Source organism: Hemicordylus capensis, chromosome 3 (genome assembly GCF_027244095.1).
Source record: "Hemicordylus capensis ecotype Gifberg chromosome 3, rHemCap1.1.pri, whole genome shotgun sequence".
NCBI classification, from domain to species: domain Eukaryota; kingdom Metazoa; phylum Chordata; class Lepidosauria; order Squamata; family Cordylidae; genus Hemicordylus; species Hemicordylus capensis.
In genome coordinates this window covers 3,928,355-3,954,016 of record NC_069659.1, presented here as the reverse complement: position 1 = coordinate 3,954,016, position 25,662 = coordinate 3,928,355, and the positions used below count along the sequence as shown (strand labels likewise).

At 50.2% G+C, this 25,662-nt stretch overlaps 1 protein-coding gene across 3 annotated transcripts in view; it reads left to right on the top strand.

Annotated features, from left to right (window-relative positions):
* ARRB1 (arrestin beta 1) overlaps positions 1 to 25,662 on the top strand; it is a 180,598-nt gene that overhangs the window by 34,891 nt on the left and 120,045 nt on the right. The window contains exons 2-3 of one of the 3 annotated variants that reach the window (XM_053313217.1): positions 12,007 to 12,079; positions 16,010 to 16,039. The exons of 1 other annotated variant lie outside the window; for it this stretch is intronic. In XM_053313217.1, coding sequence (XP_053169192.1) covers positions 16,017 to 16,039 — 23 coding nt within the window. In that variant the 5' untranslated portion in view covers positions 12,007 to 12,079; positions 16,010 to 16,016. The remainder of the gene's footprint in view (positions 1 to 12,006; positions 12,080 to 16,009; positions 16,040 to 25,662) is intronic. One more of the 3 variants, XM_053313215.1, reaches the window with a different exon arrangement.

The following is a 25,662-nucleotide window of genomic DNA, read 5'->3' as shown; positions in this document are numbered from 1 at the left end:
AGCCCACTCTCCCCTAGCTGTACCACTTCAACCAGCCCTGTGATGATGGTTGAAATATAAGGCACCTTGCTACAGAACAGAGCCACTGCTGTCAGGAGGGAGAGGCAAGTGCACCCGGCTTCCTTACTCCCGGGGAGACCCCACACTAGCCTCTGAGAGGAGGACTGCTTCTCTGGAAGGCTCCCACCCCGCGCACCCCTCCTCGCTGCCTCCGAGCAAAGCATTCTCTTTCCAGCGCACAGGAGGGGGGGCTTGTTGGCCTTTGAGGTACCATCTGATGCTGAAGTGTCTCTTGATCACTATGGCAACACATGGAAGGACTGTCTGTGCTTCTGGTGGGCTGGAGGCGCTGGCTCTGCGCACTCAGCTGCCTGCATTCCAGCCTTGATCTTGCTGGTCCCCCATCCCCATCCTTTCGGAGAGCAGAGCCCTTGCCCTTCTCTCTTGCCTGAGCACGTTGTAGGGCTGGCTGCTGCGGGTGGTTTGGGGTGGGCAGCAATTCCCAGGCTTCTGAGGAGCAGAGCGTGCATCCTTGCAGCAGCAGCGGCGGAGGGGGGCGGCGGTTTGCATCTCCCAGGTCCCTCCGTGTGGGTGCCCAGATGGTGGCGTCCCTGGCTGGCCCCTTCGGAGCCATGCTTGCCTCTGTGGAGCGAGCCAGAGAAGCCCCCTGCGCCCCTCCTTTGTGTCTCCAAGCCTGGACCGCTGCCGATAATCTACCAAGATAGCATTAATAGAATTTAGACGCAAGCACAGCTTATCCACGGAGACGCCATCATCCGTGGCTTCCAGCCAGGGCAGAGACTTAATAGCGTTATCAAGACAGGAGAGCAGCCAGAAAGAAGATGGAGAGGCGGCTGTTGTTGAGTCTTCTGCCCAAGGCGCTCTCTGCAGCCCACCGTGCCACATTCCTGGCGTGGACAGACCCATATTTCTGCACGCTCAATAAATGATGCCGGCCACGTTGGTTTTGTGGCATAGACACCGGCCGCAGAAGAGCCTTTGTGGCTGGCTCAAGGCTCTGCTGTGGCCTCTGCCACAGGTGGAGGTGGGAATGGAAGCCAACGAGCCGGATTCTGAGCTGAAGAGGGAAGCATGTTGGGGGCAGGCACTGGATCGGGTCCGGTGGCCCACTTCTGTTCTGTGTTGGGGCATGTGTTGGGAGAGAGGAGGAGGAGGATTTGGATCGTTGCAGGCTTGCACCTCTTTCAGTGAGTGGGTCAGGGTCAGGGTGGAGACAGCCTCTGAACTTCGAAAGCTGCCATATACTGAGTCAATTGCTCCACCTAGCTCAGTATTGTCTGCATGGACTGGCAGCGGCTTCTCCAGGGTTGCAGGCAGGAGTCCCTCTCAGCCCTATCTTGGAGATGCTGCCAGGGAGGGAACATGGAACCTTCTGCATGCAGATGCTTTCCCCACAGCAGCCCCATCCCTTTAAGGGAATCACACATGCAGTCTCCCATTCCAATGCAAACCATGGTGGACCCTGCTTAACTAAAGGGACAGTTCATGCTTGCTGCCACAAGACTAGCCACCTAATGGCACAGCAGGGAAATGACTTGCCTAGGGAGCAAGAGGTTGCTGGTTTGAATCCCTGCTGGTGTGTTTCCCAGACTATGGGAAACACCTAAATTGAGCAGCAGCGATATAGGAAGATGCTGATGAGAGACATCATCTCACACTGTGTGGGAGGAGGCCATGGTCAACCCCTCCTGTATTCTACCCAAGACAACCACAGGGCTCTGTGGGCGCCAGCGGTTGACACCGACTCCACAGCACAACTTTACTTACCACAAGACCAGCTCTTCTCCGGGGTCTTTCCCTTCCCATCCCATCCCATCCCATCCCATCCCAGAGGTGCCAGGGATTGAACCTGGGGCCTTCTGCATACAGAGCCAGGACTCTACCATTGTGCTATAGCCCTTCCCCCATTTGATGGCTGAGGACAGACGGGCATTTTAGGTGTGTAAGATGTGAACTTGTGCCCTGAAATCAAAACACCCCCCCCCAAAAAAAATGCCTGTCCAAATCTCTTTTGTCACATTCCAGACTGTCTGCCTTTTGCTACCTTGTGAGGCCTTTGTTTTCAGGGCGCAAGTGCGGATTCACGTCTGCCTGTCTAGACTGCCTGTCTTCCTAGCCAGGACCCCCAGTGGGTGGGTGGGTGGGGGCTAGCTCCCCTTCGATCCCCTGCCAGCTCCCGCACTTTGGGGAGAAGCAGCAAATTGCCCCCAGCCTTTGCAGAAAGGTCGCCTGCCCTCTTCCTTCCCGCCCCCAGCAAAAGGCAACCTCTCCATTGTCAAGGGGCTGCAGAGATCCTTCTAATTAAGTTTCCAACAATAAGGGGATTAAGGAGGTGAAAGGCAGTCCAGGGCCGAACAGACGGAAGCTTGCAAGTGTCTGGAGGCAGCAGGCAGGCTGCTTGAAAGCCCAGCTGCCCTCGCTCGAGCTGCCTTCCCCAGGGCGGCTGTAGGTTTCCAGAGGCTTGCCTGCTCCTCCTTGATGGATGGTCCCTCGGGGTGCTGATGGGGAAGGTGAGGTGTGTTTGGGGCTGGACGCTGTTGCTCTGGCAAGACCGGCTCAGAAGTCTTCCTCACAGGAACATCGGAAGCTGCCATATACTGAGTCAGACCCTTGGTCCATCTAGCTCAGGATTGTCTTCACAGACTGGCAGCGGCTTCTCCAAGGCTGCAGGCAGGCAGGAGTCTCTCTCAGCCCTCTCTTGGAGATGCTGCCAGGGAGGGGACTTGGGACCTTCTTGCCTGGCAAGCAGGCAGATGCTCTTCCACTGAGTTTTGTGGCCTCATCCCTTAAGGCGAATATGAAGCAGAGCTCACATATGTAGTCTCCCCTTCAAATTGTTGGAGATGAAGTTCCAGTGCATCGGCCTTTTGCACCAACTGTCCTAATGACCACTAGGGGCATTGGGAGTAGAGACAGTGAGTCAGGGTCGCCCTATCCGTCCCTACTCTATGACCCCTGAACTGACTCTGCAGCACTTCCTGTGCTGAGTCACAATCCTTCCTTTCCTCCTAGAGAGCAGATGGAAACCTCTCTCTCTCTCTCCTTACCTATGTAGTCCTCTAGATTAGAGATAGGTCTTTCCTATCTAAGTGTATTTAACCAATAAATGTTTAGTGTTTAGTCACACGAGGATTTCCATGTGTTTTCTCTAAACAGCTGCAATATCCAAACCATCCTCTGCTACCTACTCCGTAACTGGAGTGTGGGCTCATTCCTTAGTGCTCTGCTGTTTTACCTATTGTGGGTAAAAATCAACAACCTCTAACACAAATGCAAAGCAGGGCAGACCCTGCTGAGCAAAGGGGACCATTCATGCTTCCTACCACAAGGCCGCAGCCACCTAATGGCGCAGTGGGGAAGCAACCTGCCTAGAGAGCAGGAGGCTGTTGGTTCGAATCCACACTAGTGTGTTTCCCAGAATATGGGAAATTCCTATATCGAGCAGCAGCAATATAGGAAGGTGCTGAAAGGAATAATCTCATACTGCGCAGGAGGAGGCAATGGTCAGCCCCTCCTGTATTCTGCCAAGAAAACCACATGGCTCTGCGGTCTCCAGGAGTCAGCACCAACTCAATGGCACATTTTACCTTTAGTGCAGGTGACGAACCCTACTGAATCAGTCCATATAAGTTGGACTATCAGCCTCCAGTTTCTCAGAGTGGCCCATGGGAGGCCCAGAAAAAGGATAAATAGACAAATTATTTATTTATTACATTTATATACCACCTAATCAAAAATCTCTAGGCAGCTTACAAACCAATTAAAACAAGCCAGTTAAAATGCAGACATTAAAACTTAATTAAACAAGGGCCAATTAAAAATGGTTGACCACAGTGCTTTGCGTCTGCTGCTTTTTGTGCATGCAAAGCCATTCCCTGTGTGTGGTCTGGATGTGTGATCCTGACAACCACCCTGTAGGACAGGAGTTCTCAGACTTGGGTCCCCAGAGGTTGGCCTACAACTCCCATCATCCCCAGCCACCGTGATCAAAGGGCATGATGGGAGTTGTAGTTTGAGAACCTCTGCGGCAGAGTGAATTTTATGGTCCACACACTGCCATTGGGAAGCTGAGGCTGAGAGAGCGGCAGGATTTGAATGTCCCCAGCTCTGTGAGTAGCCCGCTTGCACGGTTTCTTCCCTACAACTGGTCTTCGTATAGCCGTCAAGACTACAAGCCACCGATAAGACTTCTGCTTCCTTATCTGCTCTGTTAGTATGCCACCCTAGTTCAAATCCCTATTCAGCCCTGAAACTCACTGGGTGACTCTGGGCCCGGCATGTGTCTCTCAGCCTAACCTACCTCACAGGGTGGTTGTGAGGATAAAAATAACCATGTACACCGCTCCGAGCTCTCGGAGGAGGGCGGAATGTAAATGTAAATAATAATAATAATAATAATAATAATAATAATAAATAATAATTCAATTTCTATACCGCCCTTCCAAAAATGGCTCAGGGCAGTTTACAAAGAGAAATAACAAACAAATAAGATGGCTATAAATAATGGGGCAGTGGGGAAGTAACCTGCCTAAGGAGCAAGAGGTTGCTGGTTTGAATCCCCGCTGATATGTCCCCCAGACTATGGGAAACTCCTCTATCGGGCAGCAGCGATATAGGAAGGTGCTGAAAGGCATCATCTCATACTGCGTGGGAGATGGCAATGGTGAACCTCTCCTGTGTATTCTACCCAAGACAACAAGGGCACAACTTGAATAAATCTCTGCTCGTGGCCATCACTGCCTTGGAGAGCTGCTGCCTGTCAAGGTGAAGACCGTCCTGAGCTAGATGGACCAAAGGTCTGACTCGGCAGATGACATCTTCCTGTGTTCCTTAAGGGCACCTTGGGAGCCAACCCTTTGTCTTTTCTGCAGCACTTGCAGTCCTTTTTTTTCTTGGGTGCGATCCCAGTTATTTAAACATCCGGTTTTATCTATTTTTGGACACATATAGCACAGGCCTTCAAGGTGTGAGCTGCATGGACCCCTGACGGGACTCTTTTCTCTCCTGGGTTGCCGGAGGGGCGTGTAACCCTGGCTCTTTCCACCACCTGTCCTAAAATGCCGACCCCTTTGCTACAGAGTTCCTACAGCTGAATCTGTAGCAAGTCCTGTGAATATTCTGGGGGTTGGGATGAAGTGAAATTGACAGGGAGCTTATTATTTTCCACCCATTTTGCCTTGAAACTGGAAGGTCGACTAGAGGTGAAGTGACAGAAGCGTGTTCGTTTCTGTTTTAAAAGAAGTGTGCCAAGCGTTCTCAAACTTGGTTCCTCAGATATTGTCGGACTACAACTCCTATCATCTCCTGCCGCAATGGGCCATGGCAGCTGGGAGTGATGAGAGTTTGGTCCACCATCCTCTGGGGACCCAAGGTGGGGAACTCCTGAAGTATATAATATGTATGGCTGGACTCTGGCTGGTGTGTTGTTCACACTGCTTTTGAAGGTGGTGGGGCGAAATGAAGGATTTCACTTCTTCATCATTGCACCAGTCAAGGCAAAAATGGAGTTGGCTAAGTTTAGATGAAGCTGGCAAGCATCTCTGGTGTCACCAGAAAGGCTCCCCTTAGCAGCTCTGTGGGCAGAAAGCCATCTCTTAAGCTTGCTGGGCTTGGGATATGTTTTTCTTATTACCTTCTCATCAACAACAAAATCCCTGGGTGCTAATATCAATTTGTTTTAGGATGAACACAGACTGCTCATTCTTAGTCCTGTAAAAAGAGCAAGGAAGCAGTGTGTGCAGCTTGTGATTTGATGACTATTTTAGCAAAATGACTATTTTAGCAAAAGTACTGTTGTTGAGAGCTGGAGATGAAGGGGGGCAGGGCAACTTCTGCTTGCCACGGATCATAATTGCCAAGCTCAGAGATTGCTTAGCCCATCCAGAGGAAAAATGCTTTCTGGGCCTGAGGAACAAACTATAAGAAGCCACATGGTTTATTTTTCTGTGTAAACTGCTTTGAGAACACTTGTCATTGGAACATAGGAAGCTGCCATATACTGAGTCAGACCCTTAGTCCATCTAGCTCAGTATTGCCTTCACAGACTGGCAGCAGCTTCTCTACGGTTGGAGGCAGGAGTCTCTCTCAGCCCAATCTTGGAGATGCTGCCAGGGAGGGAACTTGGAACCTAGATGCTCTTCCCAGAGCGGCTCCATCCCCTACTAAGGGGAATCTCTTCCAGTGCTCACACTTCTAGTCTCCCATTCATATGCAACCAGGGTAGACCCTGCTTAGCTAAGGGGACAAGTCATACTTGCTACCACAAGGCCAGCTCTTCTCCTGATTGATATAAATCAGTATGTAAATAAATATTCACAGTAGTAGTAGTAGAAGAAGAAGCCTATGGTTAGAACGTGCAGGCTCATTTTTTCTTCAGTAAATGGCAGATGTGGGGGGCTTGGTTCACATTGGGACCATGGCAGGGGTAGAGGCTGGGGGTTATCCTTGCAGCACCCCGCATGGCAGGTTAGACTGAGAAAGAATAACTGGCCCTGTGCGGAGTGTCCTGGCTGAGCTGGGGTTCGGACCTGGGACCTCCGCTGATTTGAACCATTGCTGCTCTTGCTGCCCTTGGCTCCTGTTGGTCATGAAAGGAAGGCTCCTGTTGGCAAGAATGGGGGAAATAGCAGCTGCATGAAGTGGAATCTGGATTGGTGCCCTGGCCAGGGCATCCAAGCACCGGAGAGCTTTCACCTAAGCCTGGTCTAATGTGCTGCCCTCAGCTGTATTGGAAGGGGGATACCTTCGAATCCCCTCTGCCAGGTGCTTTCCAGATTAGACCCTGCAGCGGGGTCAGGACGCATCTCGGAAGTGTGCTTCCACACTTCCTGTGTGGTGACACCGCAGTCCCTAGGCTGACAGCAGGGTGCCGTTCACATTTCCAAGGCCTTGTTTCGAATTCAATCGCTGCAGTAAAGTGCTATGATGTCGTGTATCCGGCATAAAGAAGTCGCTGTTTTTTTGGGTTGTTTGTTTCTGCGAGACTGTTCCCCCGGCTGTTTACGTTTTGAATGCGATTTGCCTGAATTGGAAGCATTTTGCTGCTGTTGAGAGGCTAGCCTGGAAAGTGCCCAGATTGGATTTGTTCCTGCCAGGTGGGGGTGGTGAATCCATGCATTGTATTGTCAGCTCTATTTGACAATAACATTCGTTCTCTTTTTATAACTCCAATTTTAAGGAAATTTCCAGGCAGGTCAGATAAATTTTATATCCTCCTCCTTCTTTTTTCAGATTCCAACATGGATATTACTTTTAATGCTGCAAAATTCTGTTCCAGAGCCTGCTCCATTAGGAGTCAGATGGTTAAATCTGTAATTTGATTCCCTGGAAAAGTGTAGGTTTTTGAGAACTGATTTAGTGTATTTGTAAATGGATGTGAGTAGTTGTAAGTTGTATTGGTTTCCCTGCAATTTTGTATTTCCCCCCCTTTTTCTGTTTTTGCTTGTGTCTGTTTTCTGGCCTGGGACCGTAATAAATTTCATCTGAACGTACTCTGACCAGCAGTAGCTCTCGGGGGTTTCAGGCAGGGTTTCCTCCCAATCCTACCCGGTGATGCTGCCTGCCAGGGATTGAACCTGGGACCTTCAGATACTCTACGGCTTATCTGCAGCCCCATCACCCCCATGCCACAGGCCTGGTCTGATCAAGCCACCACCCCACTCACACCATGCTGTTTGCTGAGAAGAGCCCAAGCATTTCAGCCTCCAGAATGAGCTTATGTTTCTTGTCATGGTGGCCAGAGGTCCACAGAGGGGACCTCTTCTGGAAATCTAACCTAACCTTATAACTCCCAATAGCCTCAGCCGTGATGGCCAAAGGCCATGATGGGAGATGTAGTCCAACCAGATTTGGGAACCCCCTGGTCTATCCTGATGGGCAGCAGCCTTCCAAGGTTTCAGGCGGGTATTTCTCTGCCCTTCCTGGAGATGCCGAGAATTGAACCCAGGACCTTCTGTGTGCAAAGCCGATGCTTTTCACTGAGCCACTGTCCTTCCTCAAGACTGCTGCACCTCTAAATTTTTGTTTCGTTTGCATGGACCTGCTGCAAAGCTGGAAGGGCAAAGTGTAATTCGTAGAGAATTCACAGGAGGGGATGGTTGCCACTGGGATCTGGCGGTGGGCTTTGTGGAGCCTTGGCAATAGGCAACCCCTCCCTTATGCACCAGAGGAGGAGGCATGCAAGCTTCCCTGTTATACAAGGCTCTTCATCAGGCAGTTTCTATTTGACTTATCTAAGCTACTAGTTTTCAGCCTTTGTTCCATGGCTTCCTGGAGCTCTTCAGTGATAAAATCAGTCATGACAGAGAACCTTTCAAAAAAGTCAGCTTGCCTGTCTTCTCCTGGGATTCTCAGTTGCAGGGAATGCTGGATGTCTTCCAGGACACTCTCTTAACAGTGGGGCGGACAGGAGGAGAGCAGGGAGAGCCCCGCAGGTCTTGCCAGTGTCTTGCCTGAACTGATTGTGTGGCCTAGAATATTTCTCATATTCCCCTGCAACTCACCATGGTAGCTGCTGCACAGGAGTTCTTTGGCATATGAATCCGTGTTTGAAAAGGGTTCCTGGAATGAGAAGAGAGCTGGTCTGGTGGTAGCAAGCATGACTTGTCCCCTTAGCTAAGCAGGGTCTGTCCTGGTTGCATATGAAAGGGAGACTAGAGGTGCGAGCACTGGAAGAGATTCCCCTTAGGTTCCAACCTATGGTCTGACTCAGTATATGGCAGCCTTCCTGTGTTCCTTTGAACGTAGGCAGTTTTGAAAACCACCACCCAAGCGAAGCTAACTTGAAAGATGTGGCAAGGCCTGAGCCAGCGCAATGTTTTGGCATAAAATAACAAGATGTTCTGGTAAGAACCAATCTGCCCACTTTCCTTTCATTATTATCTTAATTGATAACGACCATCTTCACAAGTTAGTCCATTTCAGCCTTAAATGTTCATGCATCCGCCATCTTGAATCAGAGTGGATGACATCATCACAAACTTCTTGCTTGAGCTCTCCCTATGTGTCCCCACAGCTGTAGCAAATTTGGTTCAAATCAGTTAGACGGTCCACAACTTAGCCCACTTGCATCTCTGCCATTTTGAACTGGGGTGGATAACATCCTTACAAACTATGCCGTTGAGGCATCCGTATGTGTCCCTACAACTGTATCAAATGTGGTTCAGATCAGTTAGGCGGCTCACAAGTTAGTCTACTTGCACCTCAAACGTTTATGCGCCCACCATCTTGACCTGGGGTGGATGACTTCATCACAAACGACACTATTGATGTGTCTCTCTGTGTCCCTACAACTTTGTTTTCATATTTCATGTTTGAAAACAAACTGCAAATTTGGTTCATATTTGTTCAGGCATTGCGAAGTTGATGGGCGGACACACACATGCACAGACACACAGACACACACACAGAGGCGCTCACACACAGCCGGATGATCTCACAAGTTTACTTTCCTTAAGGAAAGTAGGCTAAAAATGGATTTGGCCAAATGGGAATTGGTTCCGAGTGCATTTATTAATGCAGGTTTGCTCCAAAGTGGATTAAGAGCAAAGCTGCTTAATTTTCTCCTGCGGCCAGGGCCTCGCTCCGGTCTCTCAGGCACTCTCTCCTCCTCCTCCTCCCCCCGCCTCATTCTGCACAAGGCAGGTGCTGGCTCCCCCCCCCCGCCTCGCCACCCCCTTCCCCATCGTGCCTCCTGCCTTTGCCTGGGCTTAGCTCTGCACTGCAGGAGGAGGAGCCTGTCAGCTGACACAAGCCCAGAATGAACAGGGAGGTGCTTTTTTGCTGTTCCTCTCTGGAGGCCGGCTGGCTAGGGTTCTGATGGAGATCAATAGGCATTTGTCACCAGTTTCATTAAGCCAACGATTGGGATGGGCCTGCTAGTGGCTGTGGCCGTCCGCCTTGGGCCAGAAGATGTGGATGAAGCGGGTCTCGTTCAGTGCCAGCGTTTTCTTGGCAGAGCTAGCCGCCTGCCTGTGGCTGGACGCAGAAGGAGACGCGGCATTCCGGGGGCCCAGCTGCATTTTGACGTGCGGGCGAGAGGTCAGCGTGTCTGGAGCACCGGTGGGGAAGGCAGCTTGGGTGGTTGGAACAAACAGGTGCCACTTTAGGTATCGATTGATGTTTAAATCCTAATGTTTACAGTGCTCTGCTTTTGTTTCAAGAATATCCAAACTGCTTAACACAGAAAATATCAAATAGGTGCAAAAACAAGCATGCCATTTTTAAAAAACCATTAAAGAAGAAACTAAAAGAAAGCCATTATTTTGAGTGGAAAAACATCTGGTTTTGTACTCTGTCCCCGCCCCACCAACATGCACACTCTGCTTAATACCACAACTCTCCTTTTTCAACACCATCACCACCACCACCACCGTGTGTGTGTGTGTAATTGGAGCATGTTTTGTACTAAATAAATCGGCTGTAGCAGATTCCTGCGCTGAACAGAGGATTTCCAAGGTTCTTTCCAGCTCTAAAGTTCTATGGTTTTGTGATTCTCTGTACTGTAAATAATATCAGTGTGGAGTTTCTAGGCCACATGAATTCCAAAGAGAGAGAAGAGCATAGCAGCATCTCTGTGCCTGTCCTAATATTGTCCATTCCCACTTTGGGCAGTTCTATCAATTAAGTAAAGGCTATATTAACTACCCATGTCACCTTAAGTGGCGCAGCGGGGAAATGCGTGACTAACAAGCAGAAGGTTGCCAGTTCGGATTCCTGCTGGTAATATATTGGGCAGCAGCAATATAGGAAGATGCTGAAAGGCATCATCTCACACTGCACGGGAGGAGGCAATGGCAAACCCCTCCTGTAGTCTACCAAAGACAACCACAGGGCTCTGTAGTCGCCAGGAGTTGTAACTGACTGGACGGCACACTTTACGGTTACCTTTATATTAACCACCCACCTTTCTCTGCAATAATGAAACTGGCTAGCAAGAAAAGGGAACTTACTGAAATACAAAAATTAAAATAACATTCCAAATATGAAAGTGAAACAATAGAACAATAGGCGCAGCCATTGGTGAAGGTTGTGAATGAAAGTCTGATGAAACTTTAAAAATAAAAAAAAAAGCTTCTGTCACTTGTCCAAAAATGAACAAGGAAGGAGCCTGGCAGAGTATGCAGGCAGGGGGCCATCACAGGGAAGGCCCTGTTTCTTGTGCTCGCCCTCTGCACCTCCAGGGATGCAGGGCCATTGAGCTGGGCCCCCAAAGCTGATCTTAAAGTTGGAGGGGCTGATTTCATAATCCCGTGAAACTGATTGCCAGGAAATGTTGGACTGACAAAAGGAAGCACTTTTTCACACAGCTCATAATTAAACTGTGGAGCTCTGCCACGGGATGTGGTTAAAAGGGACTTCGACAAATTAGGAACATAGGAAGCCGCCATATACTGAGTCTGACCCTTGGTCTATCTAGCTCTGTATTGTCTTCACAAACTGGCAGCGGCTTCTCCAAGGTTGCAGGCAGGAATCTCTCTCAGCCCTATCTTGGAGACGCTGCCAGGGAGGGAACTTGTGCTCACACATCAAGTCTCCCTTTCATATGCAACCAGGGCGGACTCTGCTTAGCTAAGGGAACAAGTCATGCTCAAGTCAGATCAGCTCTCCTCTCCTTTGCTCCCACAAGACCAGCTCTGCCTTTGTGGGGCAGAGTGAGGCGGGGGGGGGCTGAGTGTGACCCACAGGGCACAGTCAGTGGAGGAGTTCTCTTGTGCAAGGCCCATTGTAATGAATGGGAGATGCTGCACGAGGACCCAGTTGTGCTTTTGAGAAGCTCCTGGTCACTTTAATAAGGAAGTGGGACGCCCCCTTCAGTTGGGTTCATTTGGGACCGGCGGGGGGCTCTCACCCCTTGCCTGTTTCTCTGAACAGCCTCCTTGCCTTTGCCCCCCCCCCCCCCCGCCTCTTGGGGGTGACTCTTCCATTGCCTGTCATTCTCTCCCCACCTCCCCAGACACCCTTTCCTCTTTCCATCTTTTATCGCAGAAAGCAGAGGAGACGCTGTCTCTCCGGCATCGACATTGGCTTCCTCTCATCATTTCCCTGTCTGCTCTTGCAGGTACCAATTTCTGGGTGTGTTGTGTGTGTTTGATAAGAAACAAAGCCTCCAGCTCTTCCCGATGACGGCATTCCAGAGCAGCCAGCCTTGGCAAAGGAGTTTGACGCAAGCTGGATAAAAAGCGGGCTTGCTTGGGGAAGCAGCCGAAATCCCTGCTTCCTTGCTCTGTCCCGTTCTGCTGCTGCGTGGGCCCATCTGTGGCATTTGGCTGGTGTGACTTTAGAGCAGGGCTTCCCAATCACGGGTCCCCAGTGTGGTTGGACTACAACTCCCATCATCCCCAGCCACCAATCAACCATTGTGGCTGGAGATGATCTGGGAACATGAGGTTGGGAAGCCCTGTGTTTAGTGGGTGAGATTCCAGGTGAGCCGTCTCCCCTAATCCCTGGGCCATGGACCTCTGAAGAACCTTCCTGGATCAGATCGAAGGTTCATCTGATCTAATGTCCAGTTTCCAATGGTGGCATGCCGGAGGCTTCCGGTTCTGGGATGCCCTCCAGCCAGGCGTAAGGGTAATGGCCTTCTCATATTTGGCCCATGGATTAGTGTCCATGTGGGAAAGGGACTTTCTCTGTGATGGCTGCTGTCCTTTGGAACTCCCTTCCCTGTGAAATTCAGCTTGCTCCTTTCCCCCCCTATTTTTCAGAAGCTGTCCAAGACATGGCTTTTAAAAAACTGTTATTACATAGGAACATAGGAAGCTGCCATATACTGAGTCAGACCGTAGGTCCATCTAGCTCAGTTTTGTCCACACAGACTGGCAGTGGCTCTCCAAGGTTGCAGGCAGGAGTCTCTCTCAGCCCTATCTTGGAGATGCTGCCAGGGAGGGAACCTGGAACCTTCTGCATGCAAGCAGGCCGCTGCTCTTCCCAGAGCCGATCCTATCTTAGAGTGCTCACACATGTAGTCTCCCATTCAAATGCAAACTAGGGCATAGGAAGATAGGAAGCTGCCATATACTGAGTCAGACCATATTGGTCCATCTAGTTCAATACTGCCTATACAGACTGGCAGCGGCTTCTCCAAGGTTGCAGGCAGGAATCTCTCTCCCAGCCCTATCTTGGAGATGCTGCCAGGGAAGGAACTTGGAACCCAGATGCTCTTCCCAGAGTGGCCAATTATCCTCTGAGGGGAATATCTTGCAGTGCTCATACACCAAGTCTCCCATTCATATGCAACCGGGGCAGACCCTGCTTAGCTAAGGGGACCAGTCATGCTTGCGACCACAAGACCAATCAGGGGTTCTCAGGCTGAGAAAGATGGGAGTCCAGCGACACCTGGGCACCCAAGTTTCAGAACGCCTGCATTATGCTGCTTGTAGAGTAGAGCAGATGGTTTTAGTTGTTGTGACAGTGAGCTGTTTTGATCTTAGGGGAAAGTGGGATGTAGTTTTTAAAATAAATAAATAGACATTTGCGAGACACAACAACTTGCTTTGGGGAGGGGCTACAGTTGAAGTGACTAGAGGACATGCTTTACCCATGGAAGGCCCCAGATTCAGTCCCTGGGAGCATCTGCGATGAAAGGCTCTTAGCTCTCCTGCTCTGAGCAGCGGGGTGGACTAGAGGACCTCTAAAGACCCTTCCCAGTCCATCACTAAGTCTGGTAATTTTGCCAAGTGTTCATTGTCTGGATCCTGTGTCTGTCTGTTTGTCTGTCTGTCAAGGCCTTGACCAGGCAACAGGCCTCTCCTCCTAGATCTCCTCACTTGAAAAATCTATTGACAGGAAAGGGGAGGAGAGCTGGTCCTGTGGTAGCAAGCATGAATTGTCCCCTTTGCTAAGCAGTTCTGCCCTGGTTTGCATTTGAAGGGGAGGCTACATATGTGAGCTTTGCATCATACTCCCGTTAGGGGAGGTGGCCGTAGCTCAGTGGAAGAGCACCCTGCCTGCTTGCAAGGCAAGAAGGTCCCAAGTCCCCTCCCTGGCAGCATCTCCAAGACGGGGCTGAGAGAGACTCCAACCTTGCAACCTAGGAGAAGCCGCTGCCAGTCTGTGTAGACAATCCTGAGCAAGGTAGACCAATGGTCTGACTCAGTATATGGCAGCTTCCTAGGTTCCTATGAGAGCTGGTCTTGGGGTCGCGAGCAGGAATTGTTCCTTTTGCTAAGCAGGGTCTACATTTGGATGGGAGACCTTTGAATGCTGTAAGATCTTCCTCCTAGGAGATGGGGCTGTAGCTCAGTGGTATCGCATCCTGACGCTAGTCCACCCTATGACCTACGTGCTGATGGCCCCCGTTTCACTCCCTGGCTGCATCTCTCAAGTAAGGATGGGAAAGACTCCTGCCTGAAACCTTGAAGCCTCTGCTGGTCAGTGTAGACCAGGGCTGCAACTTGGCGTGCAGGGGCCTAGGTCAATTTTTAGTGCATTATTACATTAAAATTAGAAATATGATCAGTTACTTGTGGATCTATTCCCCCTGTCAAGGGACCCATAGCTTAACCAAGAATAGTGGCCAGAGAAGAGGTTTTGTCCCTGCTAAGTGGGACTCCTGGAATGCCTGTCTGCTCTAAACCCTCTCCTCACCTTGTATCCCTGTTGCTTTCAGGCTGCAATCCCAGGCATGCTTACAATGGAGTAAGCCTCACTGGGTACACCACGGTACATATTTGCCCCAGCTAACTGGGCAAAGAGGCACCTTTTTAACGTGGTGATTGTTTAGCAGGGGGATATTAACTGGCCCTATCCACCCCCAGCACAGGACCTCCAGTGACTGTTGCTGATGTCTCTCTTTATGTTTCTTTTTTAGATTGTGAGCCCTTTGGGGACAGGGAGCCATCTTATTTATTCATTATTTCTCTGTGTAAACCACCCTGAGCCATTTTTGGAAGGGCGGTATAGAAATCGAATTAATAATAATAACAGCCACAAGAAGAAATATTATGGGACTTCCAACTACAAACAGACAAACATCTGCCACACAATACACCAGATATAACTGTAGCCGAGAAGGAAGAAAAACAAGCTAAAATAATCGACATAGCAATACCAGGGGATAGCAGAATAGAAGAAAAAGAAATAGAAAAAATGACAAAATACAAAGATCTACAAATTGAAATTGAAAGGCTGTGGCAGAAAAAGACCAAAGTAATCCCAGTGGTAATTGGTGCCCTGGGTGCAGTTCCAGAAGACCTTGAAGAGCACCTCAACACCTTAGGGGCCACAGAAATCACCATCAGCCAATTACAAAAAGCAGCTTTACTGGGAACAGCCTATATTCTGCGACGATATCTATAATAATAACAGCAACAACACTGATGATAAAATCCAGCCATCCCAGGTCCTTGGGAAGGACTCGATGTCTGGATAAAACAAACCAGTCAATAACACCTGTCTGACTGTGTAAACAAGAAATAATAATATTTCTGAGTCAACATGTACAGGATGGCACCATAAGGCAGTTTCCAGCTCCTGTGTTGCCGCAGGATACCTGGGGGCCAGTACAATAGTCCCTGCGGGCTGGATCCGGCCCCTGGGCTTTCTGTTGTGCAGGCCAGGTGTAGCCAGTACTGTTGAGCTAGATGGACGAAGGGTCTCACTCGGTGCAAGGCAGCTTCCCGGGTTCCCAAGAACCTTCTGAAGCGCTTCTAGGCCTGCCAGGAGGGTTGTGGCTCCTTCCAGCTGTTTGTGGCCTCTGACTCACCCTTCCACAATGTAAACAAGACTGGAGTTGGAAAGAGCTCAGGGGAGGTTCTTCCGAGAGGGATGGCAGCATGCAAGCAGCCCGTGGGACTTCCTCCTCCTCCGGGTGGGAACGGCCTTTCAGCTGCATGCATCTAAACTGGCCTCCGGTCTGCCCGTGGTGTGGGCCGTTCCCATTGCGGTGGGGAACCTCACACAGTGGGGACAGCTTTTGATCCTCCAGCAGTTCTAGTGAGCTTCCGCCGGGGGCTTTGCTCATTCTGTCTTCTTCTGCCTTGTTCCCCAGTTGTAACATGATGGCGACCTACAAATACAGGTACTCTTTTCTTCTCCTCCCCGTTCCCACCTGCCTCCGGGTCCTTGCATGCCTTGTGGAATGCTGCACTTTGCCTCTTCCAAGGAGCACTTGTTCTGCGAGGCCGGGGTGGGGGGGTAGGGTGGGTGGGGGGCTTTGCCTTTTGCACACCGCCCCCGCTGTGCCCCTGCCTTGCAAGAGAGGGATTGGTTGCTCCAGCTGCAACTGGGGGACCAAAGAGGAAGGGGGTGATGGTAACAGGAGGAACATCTTGCCAAAGACCACCACTCTCTCTAGACTAGTACATTGAGTAGGACCAGTCACCGGATGGGAAGGAGCAGGGCTGGATGTCTGTGGATTTACAATTCGCAGCTGGACTGAGGCTGCAGTTAAAGCCTGACACCAAGAGCCTCTTGGCTTCAACCAGGTGGCCGGCTGCAATGTCAGGGTCAAGCCAGAGGTGACGGTGGCCCAACCAAGCAGGGGGTGTGGATCGGCGGGTTGTTATCCACTCCTCTTCCTCCTGCTCAGTCTGTTTAAATCATTGTTTAAAATTTGGTAGGGCACTGGATGAAATAGCTTTGGGGCCTGCTTCAGCCTCTGGGCTGCCAGTTAGCTACCCCTGAGTTGTAGATGCTTACCATGCCATATTGATTTTTGGCTCTGTGCTAGACTTTCCTATGCACTTAGAAGCATCTAACTCTTGCATGGAAAAGCGTTCCTATTTCAGGACTGGTCTCGGTGCAGTGGGGATCTTTCGATGATATTGGGGTGGGCTGCATGATTGATTGATTGCTTCAATGACGTCGGTGTTGACTCTTAGCGGCCACATCAAGTCCATCCACCTGGCTGCTGGTCTTCCTCTTCTTCTCTTGCCTTCAACTTTTCCCAGCATTTTGGACTTCTCAAGAGAGCTGGGTTTTCGCATGATGTGTCCAAAGTATGATAGTTTGAGCCTGGTCATTTGTGCCTCGAGTGGAAATTCTGGGTTGATTTGTTCTAGGATCCATTGGTTTGTTTTCCTGGCTGTCCATGGTCTCCTCAAAAGTCTTCTCCGGCACCAAAGTTCAAAAGCGTCAATGCTTCTTCTGTCTTGCTTCTTCCAAGTCCAGCTTTTGCATCCATAGAGTGTCACAGGGAAAACCACTGTCCGAACGATTCTAATCTTTGTAGGTGTAGACACACCCTGCATGGCAGTAGATGACTCCCTGTTGTGATGTGCCTGCTGAGCTCTGTGACACACAACAGATGCTTTGCACCCAGTTGTGCTTGTTTTCATCCACTACCCCAAGGGTTCCCACCTAGATTATGTTGGACTACAACTCCCATCATCCCCAGCCACAATGGCCATTGGCTGTTGTGGCTGGAGATGATGGGAGTTGTAGTCCAACTTCACCTGGGGACCCAGGGTTGGGAACCCGGCAAGCACTATCCTGTCTCTTCACTGAATCATCTGTAGGTCTGCTTGATGTGAGTGAATCGGCATGTTGATAGCGCCCGCCCCGTCTCTGTGCACGCAGCTGATCTTTTTTCCACGGACACAACTTTGCTTTCCACGCCCACTTTTTGCCGTGTGACAGCACCGCACGCAGGCCTGTTTGCTTCCAACTCCGGAGGGACTGGTGTATGCGCACAGATGGGCAAATGAAAAGATTTTTTTCGTTCTCTTAACCCCTGCTAACTAAGCAAAGAGGCACCTTTTAATGTGGTGATTCTCTTTGTTTAGCAGGGGGAGAGCAACTGGCCCTATCCACCCCCAGCACAGTACCCCTCCAGTGACTGTTGCTGGTGTCTATTTTATGTTTCTTTTTAGATGGTGAGCCCTTCTGGGACAGGGTTCCATCTTATTTGTTTGTTATTTCTCTGTGTAAACTGCTTTGAACACTTTTGTTGAAAAGCGGTATATAGATATTTGTTGTTGTTGTTGACTACTTGGTAAAGCTTTGGGGAACCCCAGGGTGGGGCCAGCAGCTGCACAAGGTACCTTGGCTTTGCTTGGAGCAGCTGCACTTGTAGGGAAGCTGTGAACACCCTGAGGAGGGTGCCAGAGCTTCCCGGGTCACAGACCATGCAGTGAAGCAACGCACAGCTTTGCACATCTCAGACGGGACCCCTTGCAGTCTGGCTGCCCTGCCGGGTGTTTTCCTTCAATGGGAGGTGAATTCACGCAGGTGCATCAAGAAGCCAGAGAAAACCAACACTCACGTGATGCTTCCCAGCAGTGAATGGAGGTGGGGAAACTATCCTGGTGTGGGGGCATTCCCACCGTGCAAAGTGCCTGCGTCCTTGTGAATCCCTGTCTCCCGAAGCCCAGTGGTGAATCACAGAAGGGCTTTGCTGGAGGCCAGGTTATAGCCTGCCTATCTCCCAAGGATCCACAAATGCAGGCTCAGCTTGCTAGCCAGCTATTATTTGTGGCTGCCTCCACTCCCCTCTCTTCCCTCCCATTCTTTTCTGGCAAACAGGCCAGGGGCTTAGGAGAGAGGCAGGTCTCCTGTCATTTGCATGGGGCAGTGGCCAGATCCAGACCTGCTAAGCTTCAGACCATGCCCTGGGACCTTGCTGTTGATGCACAGAACGCAACAGCTTCTGCTTCCCAATGTTTCGTCAGCTGAACACTGGCACTGCCTCTTTTCCTGCCCTATTGCAGTGCAGACCGAACGCAGGTTGCTCTGTCTGTTGCCCCGTGTGTGTGGCACAGAGTCCGGAGGACTCGAGCCCCACATCTGCCGAAAGAGGGAAGCATGGGATAGGCCCAGTCGGTGGCAAGTTGCCCTCTTGCCATCTCGCAGGCCTGGCAGCTAAGCTGCAGGGCAGGGCAAACTCTTTGACGTCACAGTCTCGTGGTGGCTTCCCAGAACAGGAGGGGTTTTTGCTTGAAGAACAAGCGCTGCCTTCGCCACCCCTGAAAATACTGAGGGATGTGGTTTGTGGTGAAACGGGTGGAGAGAAAGATGCAGAGGGGGGGAAGAGGTGATGCCAAGTGGTGGTTATTTCTGCTTCATGGGCATCACACATGAGCCAAGCTTCTACCAAGGTCGTCTTGCTCTACTGCCTGGCTCTTGGTTTTGGACAAGGGTGATGGTGGGTGGCCGGTGGCCATCAGCAGGAGAACTGGCTGGACACCGGCCAGGTTTTTGCTGCAGATCCTCCTCTTTCAGTCCACACGTCACCACATGATGGGCGGGCAAGGGTGGGTGGACACAGCTCTCCCTTCTATCTGCATTGAACCCAGAATGGGCCCTCGCTGAGTGCCAGCGCTGGCACCCAAGGCACTGAGGAGGGCTTTTGCATCTTGGGGGGAAAGGTGACTGAAGGGAAGCACAGAATAGTGGTCCGTAGAATGATGCACGGAGTGGAGAAGCAGGCAGGGTGAGGGAAGAGGTTGGTGGGCTCCCTGGTTTGAAGTGGGCCCTGCATTGATTGATCAACTAACGCAGGGACTAGCCAACTGGAGGCTCTCCAGCTGCTGCTGGACTACAACACCCATCACCCTCAGTTGAGATAAGGGATGATGGGTGTTTTAGTCTAACAGCAGCTCGATACGTTGGCCACCCCTTAAAACTTTAGTTGAGTAATCCATAGATGCTCGTGATCTGACTTGTTTGTTTTAAGGGGAGATATAAGAGAGGTCTATAAAATTATGCATGGTGTGGAGAGAGAGAAAATGCTCTCCCTCTTTCACAACACTAGAGACAGGGGTCATCCCATGAAGATGGATTGTCTGGAAATTTAGGACTACAAAAGGAAGTACTTTTTCACACAGCTCATCTGTGGAATTCGCTGCCATGGGATGTGGCGATGGCCACCTGTTTGGATGGCTTTAAAAGGGACTTGGGCAAGTTCTTGGAGGACAGGTCTATCAATGGCTATTGCCCATTATTGATAGACAATAGCCATCAACAATAGTCTTGATGGCTATTGGCCACCTCCAGGCTTGGAAGCAAGATGCCTCTCAATACCAGTTGCAGGAGAGCAACAGCAGGAGGGAGGGCATGCACAGACCTCTTGCCTGTGGGCTTCTTGGAGGCATCTGGTGGGCCACTGTGTGAAACAGGATGCCGGACTAGATAGGCCTTGGGCCTGATCCAGCAGGGCTGTTCTTATTCAACGTATTGATCACGTTTAGTGTGTTTATGTATAAATAAATAAATAATAAATATATATATATATTTTATTTGTTAACAAATTTTTATACCACCCAAAACTTACGTCTCTGGGCATATATACAATATAAAATGTACAGCTGTGAAATATTGAAGAACGGATTTTTAAAAAACCAGCAAACTGTACTGAAGTTCTCTGAAAAACTGATGACGATGACCCATTTCAGCCTGGGGGAGTTTTCTGTTGACTTGTAAAAACATTGTTCTGGGTTGTGGTTCACATGCAAAACCTCCCGGGGTGACTTGACTTTTCCTGGATTGAGGCTGTGCAGTTGGCGAGATGCCTCTCATTAAGTCCCGTCCCTCGTCCCCCCCGCTCTTTCTGCAGGCAGCACCATCCCTTGTTTTCCCTCTATGGCAGCATATTTGTGTTTGTGTGTCCGCTTTTTTCCCTCCTGCCCTTGAACTTCCAGCGTTCTAATTGGGAGCAGATCTCTTTCTTCACTGGAAAACAAATGGTTTGGGAGCATCTGCGAATAACCATCCCAGCATATGTCATGCTGAAAGCTCTTTGCTCCTTTTGTGTTGTGGGATCTTGGCTCCTTTGAATGGCCTTAGATAAATTCCAGCATCTCAGCTCTTGGGATAAGCAGTGCTGCTTGCATCTCTGTGGATTTGCAGAGAAGCTCAAGAATTCGATGACGGGTTCCTTCTGTGCTAGGCGCTGTATATACAGGAACTGCCCTCCCCTTTCCGCCCACCCCCCCTCCCCAAAATAATTTAATTTTGCATTTGACATTTTTGGTTTTGTGACAATACAAAGCAGTCCTCACTGGTATTCTCTCGCTTCCCTTCTCCTGCAACCCCTAATCTGAAAAACATTTGGTTCATACAGAGAAGATGATTTTAAAAAGTGGAGCAAAGGGAGTTCTTGGATCAAAATGGCCTCCAAGGACAAATTGCCTCCAAGGACCTCTGGGGTCCCACATGAGTGTCCTGTGACCAGTGTTCTGTTCTCTCTAATATTTTTCATCTCTGTGCAGAATGAGTTTTGTTCTGGGCGGCAGTGTCAAGGCAGTGTGTGCGCATGCGCATTCAGAGTGGGGCCTTCCTGATTCAACCTGAGCAGGATCTAGAATGAACTGAGCAGACATCCAAAAACTTGTGAGTGCACGCACATGCGCACACCTTAGAGAGAACAGTGTCTATGACCCATGGGAAACAGGGCTGGGGGATATCAAGCCCTATACAGTGAGGGAAATAAGTATTTGATCCCCTGCTGATTTTGTCCGTTTGCCCTCTGACACAGAAATGACCAGGCTATAATTGGAATGGTAGGTTTATTGTAGCTGTGAGAGACAGAATAACAACAAACAAACCCTCAAAAGCCCAGTGCCCAAAAGTCAGCGATGGATTTGCATTGTAGTGAGGAAAATAAGTATTCGATCCCTTCACAAAAGATGTCTTAGTACTTGGTGGCAAAACCCTTGCTGGCAATCACAGAGGTCAGACGTTTCTTGTAGTTGGCCACCAGGTTTGCACACAACCCAGGAGGGATGTTGTCCCACTCCTCTTTGCAGATCCTCTCCAAGTCAGAAAGGTTTCGAGGCTGATGTTTGGCAACCCGAACCTTCAGCTCCCTCCACAGATTTTCTATGGGATTAAGGTCTGGAGACTGGCTGGGCCACTCCAGGACCTTCATGTGCTTCTTCTTGAGCCACTCCTTTGTTGCCTTGGCTGTGTGTTTTGGGTCATTGTCATGCTGGAATACCCATCCACGACCCATTCTCAATGCCCTGGCTGAGGGAAGGAGGTGCTCACCCAAGATCTGACGGTACATGGTCCCGTCCATTGTCCCTTCGATGCGGTGAAGGTGTCCTGTCCCCTTAGCAGAAAAACACCCCCAAAGCATAATGTGTCCACCTCCATGTTTGACGGTGGGGATGGTGTTCTTGGGCTCATAGGCAGCATTCCTCCTCCTCCACACACGGTGAGTTGAGTTGATGCCAAATAGCTCGATTTTGGTCTCATCTGACCACAACACTTTCACCCAGTTCTCCTCTGGATCATTCAGATGTGCTTTGGCAAACTGCAGACGGGCCTGTACATGTGCTGCCTTGAGCAGGGGGACCTTGCGGGCACTGCAAGATTTCAGTCCTTCACGGCGTAGTGTGTTACCAGTTGTTTTCTTGGTGACTATGGTTCCAGCTGCCCTGAGATCATTGACAAGCCCCCCCCCCTTGTAGTTCTGGGCTGCTTTGTCACCGTTCTCATGATCATTGCAACTCCACGAGGTGAGATCTTGCATGGAGCCCCAGACCGAGGGAGATTGACAGTTGTTTTGTGTTTCTTCCATTTGCGAGTTATCGTGCCAACTGTAGTCACCTTCTCACCAAGCTGCTTGGCGATAGTCTTGTAGCCCAGTCCAGCCTTGTGCAGGTCTACAACCTTGTCCCTGACATCCTTCGACAGCTCTTTGGTCTTGGGCATGGTGGTGAGTTTGGAAGCTGAGTGATTGCTTGCTTCTATGGACAGGTGTCTTTTATACAGGTACTGTAACAAGCTGGGATTAGGAGCACTCCCTTACAGAGGGTGTTCCTCATCTCAGCTCGTGACCTGCATATAGTGAAAAGACACCTGGGAGCCTGAAATCTTGCTGGTTGATAGGGGATCGAATACTTATTTCCCTCACTACAATGCGAATCCATCGCTGACTTTTGGGCACTGGGCTTTTGAGGGTTTGTTTGTTGTTGTTCTGTCTCTCACAGCTACAATAAACTTACCATTCCAATTATAGCCTGGTCATTTCTGTGTCAGAGGGCAAACGGACAAAATCAGCAGGGGATCAAATACTTATTTCCCTCAGTGTAACTTGCTTGCCCCATGTGGAGTGTTTGCAACATGCATGGCTGCACTTCTTTAACTGTAGATGACATTTTGGGGAAGCAGCCTAGGAGAATGGGACTCCTTCTGTTCCAGTGGCTTGACTTATATTTAATGTATTTTATTTATTCATCCTATTTCTGTCCCGCCTGATATAGACATCTCTAAGCAGTGAACAAAGTTAAAACCTAACAAATATAAAAACAACATAAATCAATTAAAATGCATAAAGCAGATAAAAACAATCCCAGTAAGTAAAAACATTAAAATATAAACTTCAATTAAAAGCCTGGGAAAATAGGAACGTCTTAAGGGTCTTCCTAAAAGCAAGCAGAGCAGGAGATGCTCTTACTTCAACCGGGGGTGCATTCCAGAGCCCTGAGGCAGCTACAGAGAAGACCCTGTCCCAAGTCGCCACCAAACAAGCTGGCCCCAACCATTACCAGACCTCTTCAGGACGTTTTCCAGACTACGAGATCTGTAAAACTTAAAATGTTGCAGAGGGTCATGGAATGAGGCTGCGGTTTGAAACCACGAGTGCAGTGGTTCTCAGGCAGTATTATATGCAAGGTGACAAGGTTTTGCCTGTCCTTCTTGCCTGTCACTGCAGCGGTTTTTCCAGGCAGGGAGCGTCCATATCCCACCTCTGGAATGCATACACTGGCCCCTCCTCCTCCTCAATTTCGGGCCAATGGGGTTGCAGAGGGAATGGGCGATCGCTGACGCAACAGAACTGTGTGTTGTTGTTTTAAAAATTTCTCAGTGCACTTGCACCAATTCACCAGCAGGGGGGAGTGTCAAAACAATGCCTTTTGTCACTGCAGGCTTGCGTAAGCGTATATATATATATATATATATAAAAATCTAGTGATGGAGGAGGGGGGTGAAGGGGAGGCGAGTGCTGCCCCAGTGAGGGCGAGCAATCTGAAGATGGGGCCGGGGAGCACTGGCAGGTGTGGGCTTTCCCTAACCCGGGCTTCACCGCCGCGGCCGCTTCCTCTCCCCGTCAGTGCTGGGCTGGCAGAGCGGCTCCAGAAAAGCAGCGGCTTTGCACGGGGGGGGGGGGAGGAGGGGGCGCAAAAGGGAGGGTGGGCAGCCCCTCACCCACCCAAGGAGCCCTCTGGAAGGAGAGCAAAAAATTATTTCAGGGATGGATTGGAGAGGGGCTGTAAAATCAACCAATCCTCGCACTGCTTTTGCAGTTGAGATGGCACGGGAGTAAATGATTTAGTTCAATGGGCTTCCTTTTCAGAAAAGTGCCAGGGAATGTACTTTCGGCAGGGAAAGGGGTGGAAGGGAGCCTCATGCCCACCACCACCGTAAGCAGTGCCCGCCCCCTCCCCCCCAAGTAGTAGTAGTAGTAGTAGTAGTAATAATAAATTATTTTGAAAACAACTAAATAAATAGTTATTTATTTATTATTTATAAACGAATAAATAATCCACACTGCAGAATGCTGCAAGCATAAATAACATGAAAAGCCTCCTCACAATGGACAAACACAGCTACTTTCCTGCAACGCTCTTGCCATGTTATAGGCCAATAACGAAACAATTCAATCCGAAGCAGCAGGGCATGGGAAATGTGAACCGTGCCCTGCCGACAATGCAACGACACCGATGTCGTAACACGGGCAAAATTGGGGGGGGGCACTTAGTGGACCCGTTAGGAAAATGTTCCAGCGTGTAATCTGGAAACCGCCCTGTTGATCTTAATAGGCGGCAGGGTCCGTGACAGAGAAGGCGCTCTCTTAAATGCCCTGGACCCAAGTCCTTGAGGACTTCTTAGCTAACAGCCTTCCACTCACTTGGCCTTCCGCTCAGCTGCAGGGACGGGGCTTCCTTTGCCTAGCCGGGAATGTTGCTGCCCTCTACGCAGCCCGGCCCTCCCAAAGAGCCTGCGTCTGGGTCAGTTGAGCCGCGGCCGTCTCCCGGTGGATCCTGTCTCCCTGCCCTGGCAGGTCCAGTGTTTGGTGCAGGGCAGGAATGGAGGCTCCTTGATCAGACTGTCTGCCTCCTCCTGCTTGCAGGATGAATCACTTGCTGCAGGAGGACCTGAGCTCCTGGCAGTTGCAAGCCCCGTAAAGGTGCACGCTCTTTAGGAGTGAAGAAAACAAGCCTCGGAGAACCAGATTCGCCAGGGTTTGTCGGTACTTAAGGCAGCATTAGAGACTAATTGGCACTCGACACATGCCCACGCAGCAGGGTAGTGGGCAAGGTCTCTGCTTTCGGTTCCAAAGGAGTGCCCTTTCTGCCTCCGCCCTTTGCTTCAGGGATTGGCACCGGAGCCTCCCAGCATGAGAGGAGGAGGAGAGTGCCGCCCCCCCCCGGGTCACGGCCCTGCAGCCAGAATGTACAGGGGTGGAGTCCCTTCCCTGCTAGGAAAGGCCAAAGCACGTGGGGGCCTCCTCGGTTGGCTTTCTCGTAAACATGCCCAAGGGAGGACATGAAAGAGTGGTTGTTTTTAAAATCCTGTGGAGAAAGCAGATAAAGAGAAATGTTCTCACAGCTGTAGAATTCACAGCCACCCAGGGAAATGGCTTAGCTGTGGATTTTGAACAGTGCTTTGTCTAAAACAGAACTGGCAGATGGAATTTGCTGCCGTTAGATGGGCTGTTTTTTAGACGACTCTTAAGGGGCTTCAGACAACATCATG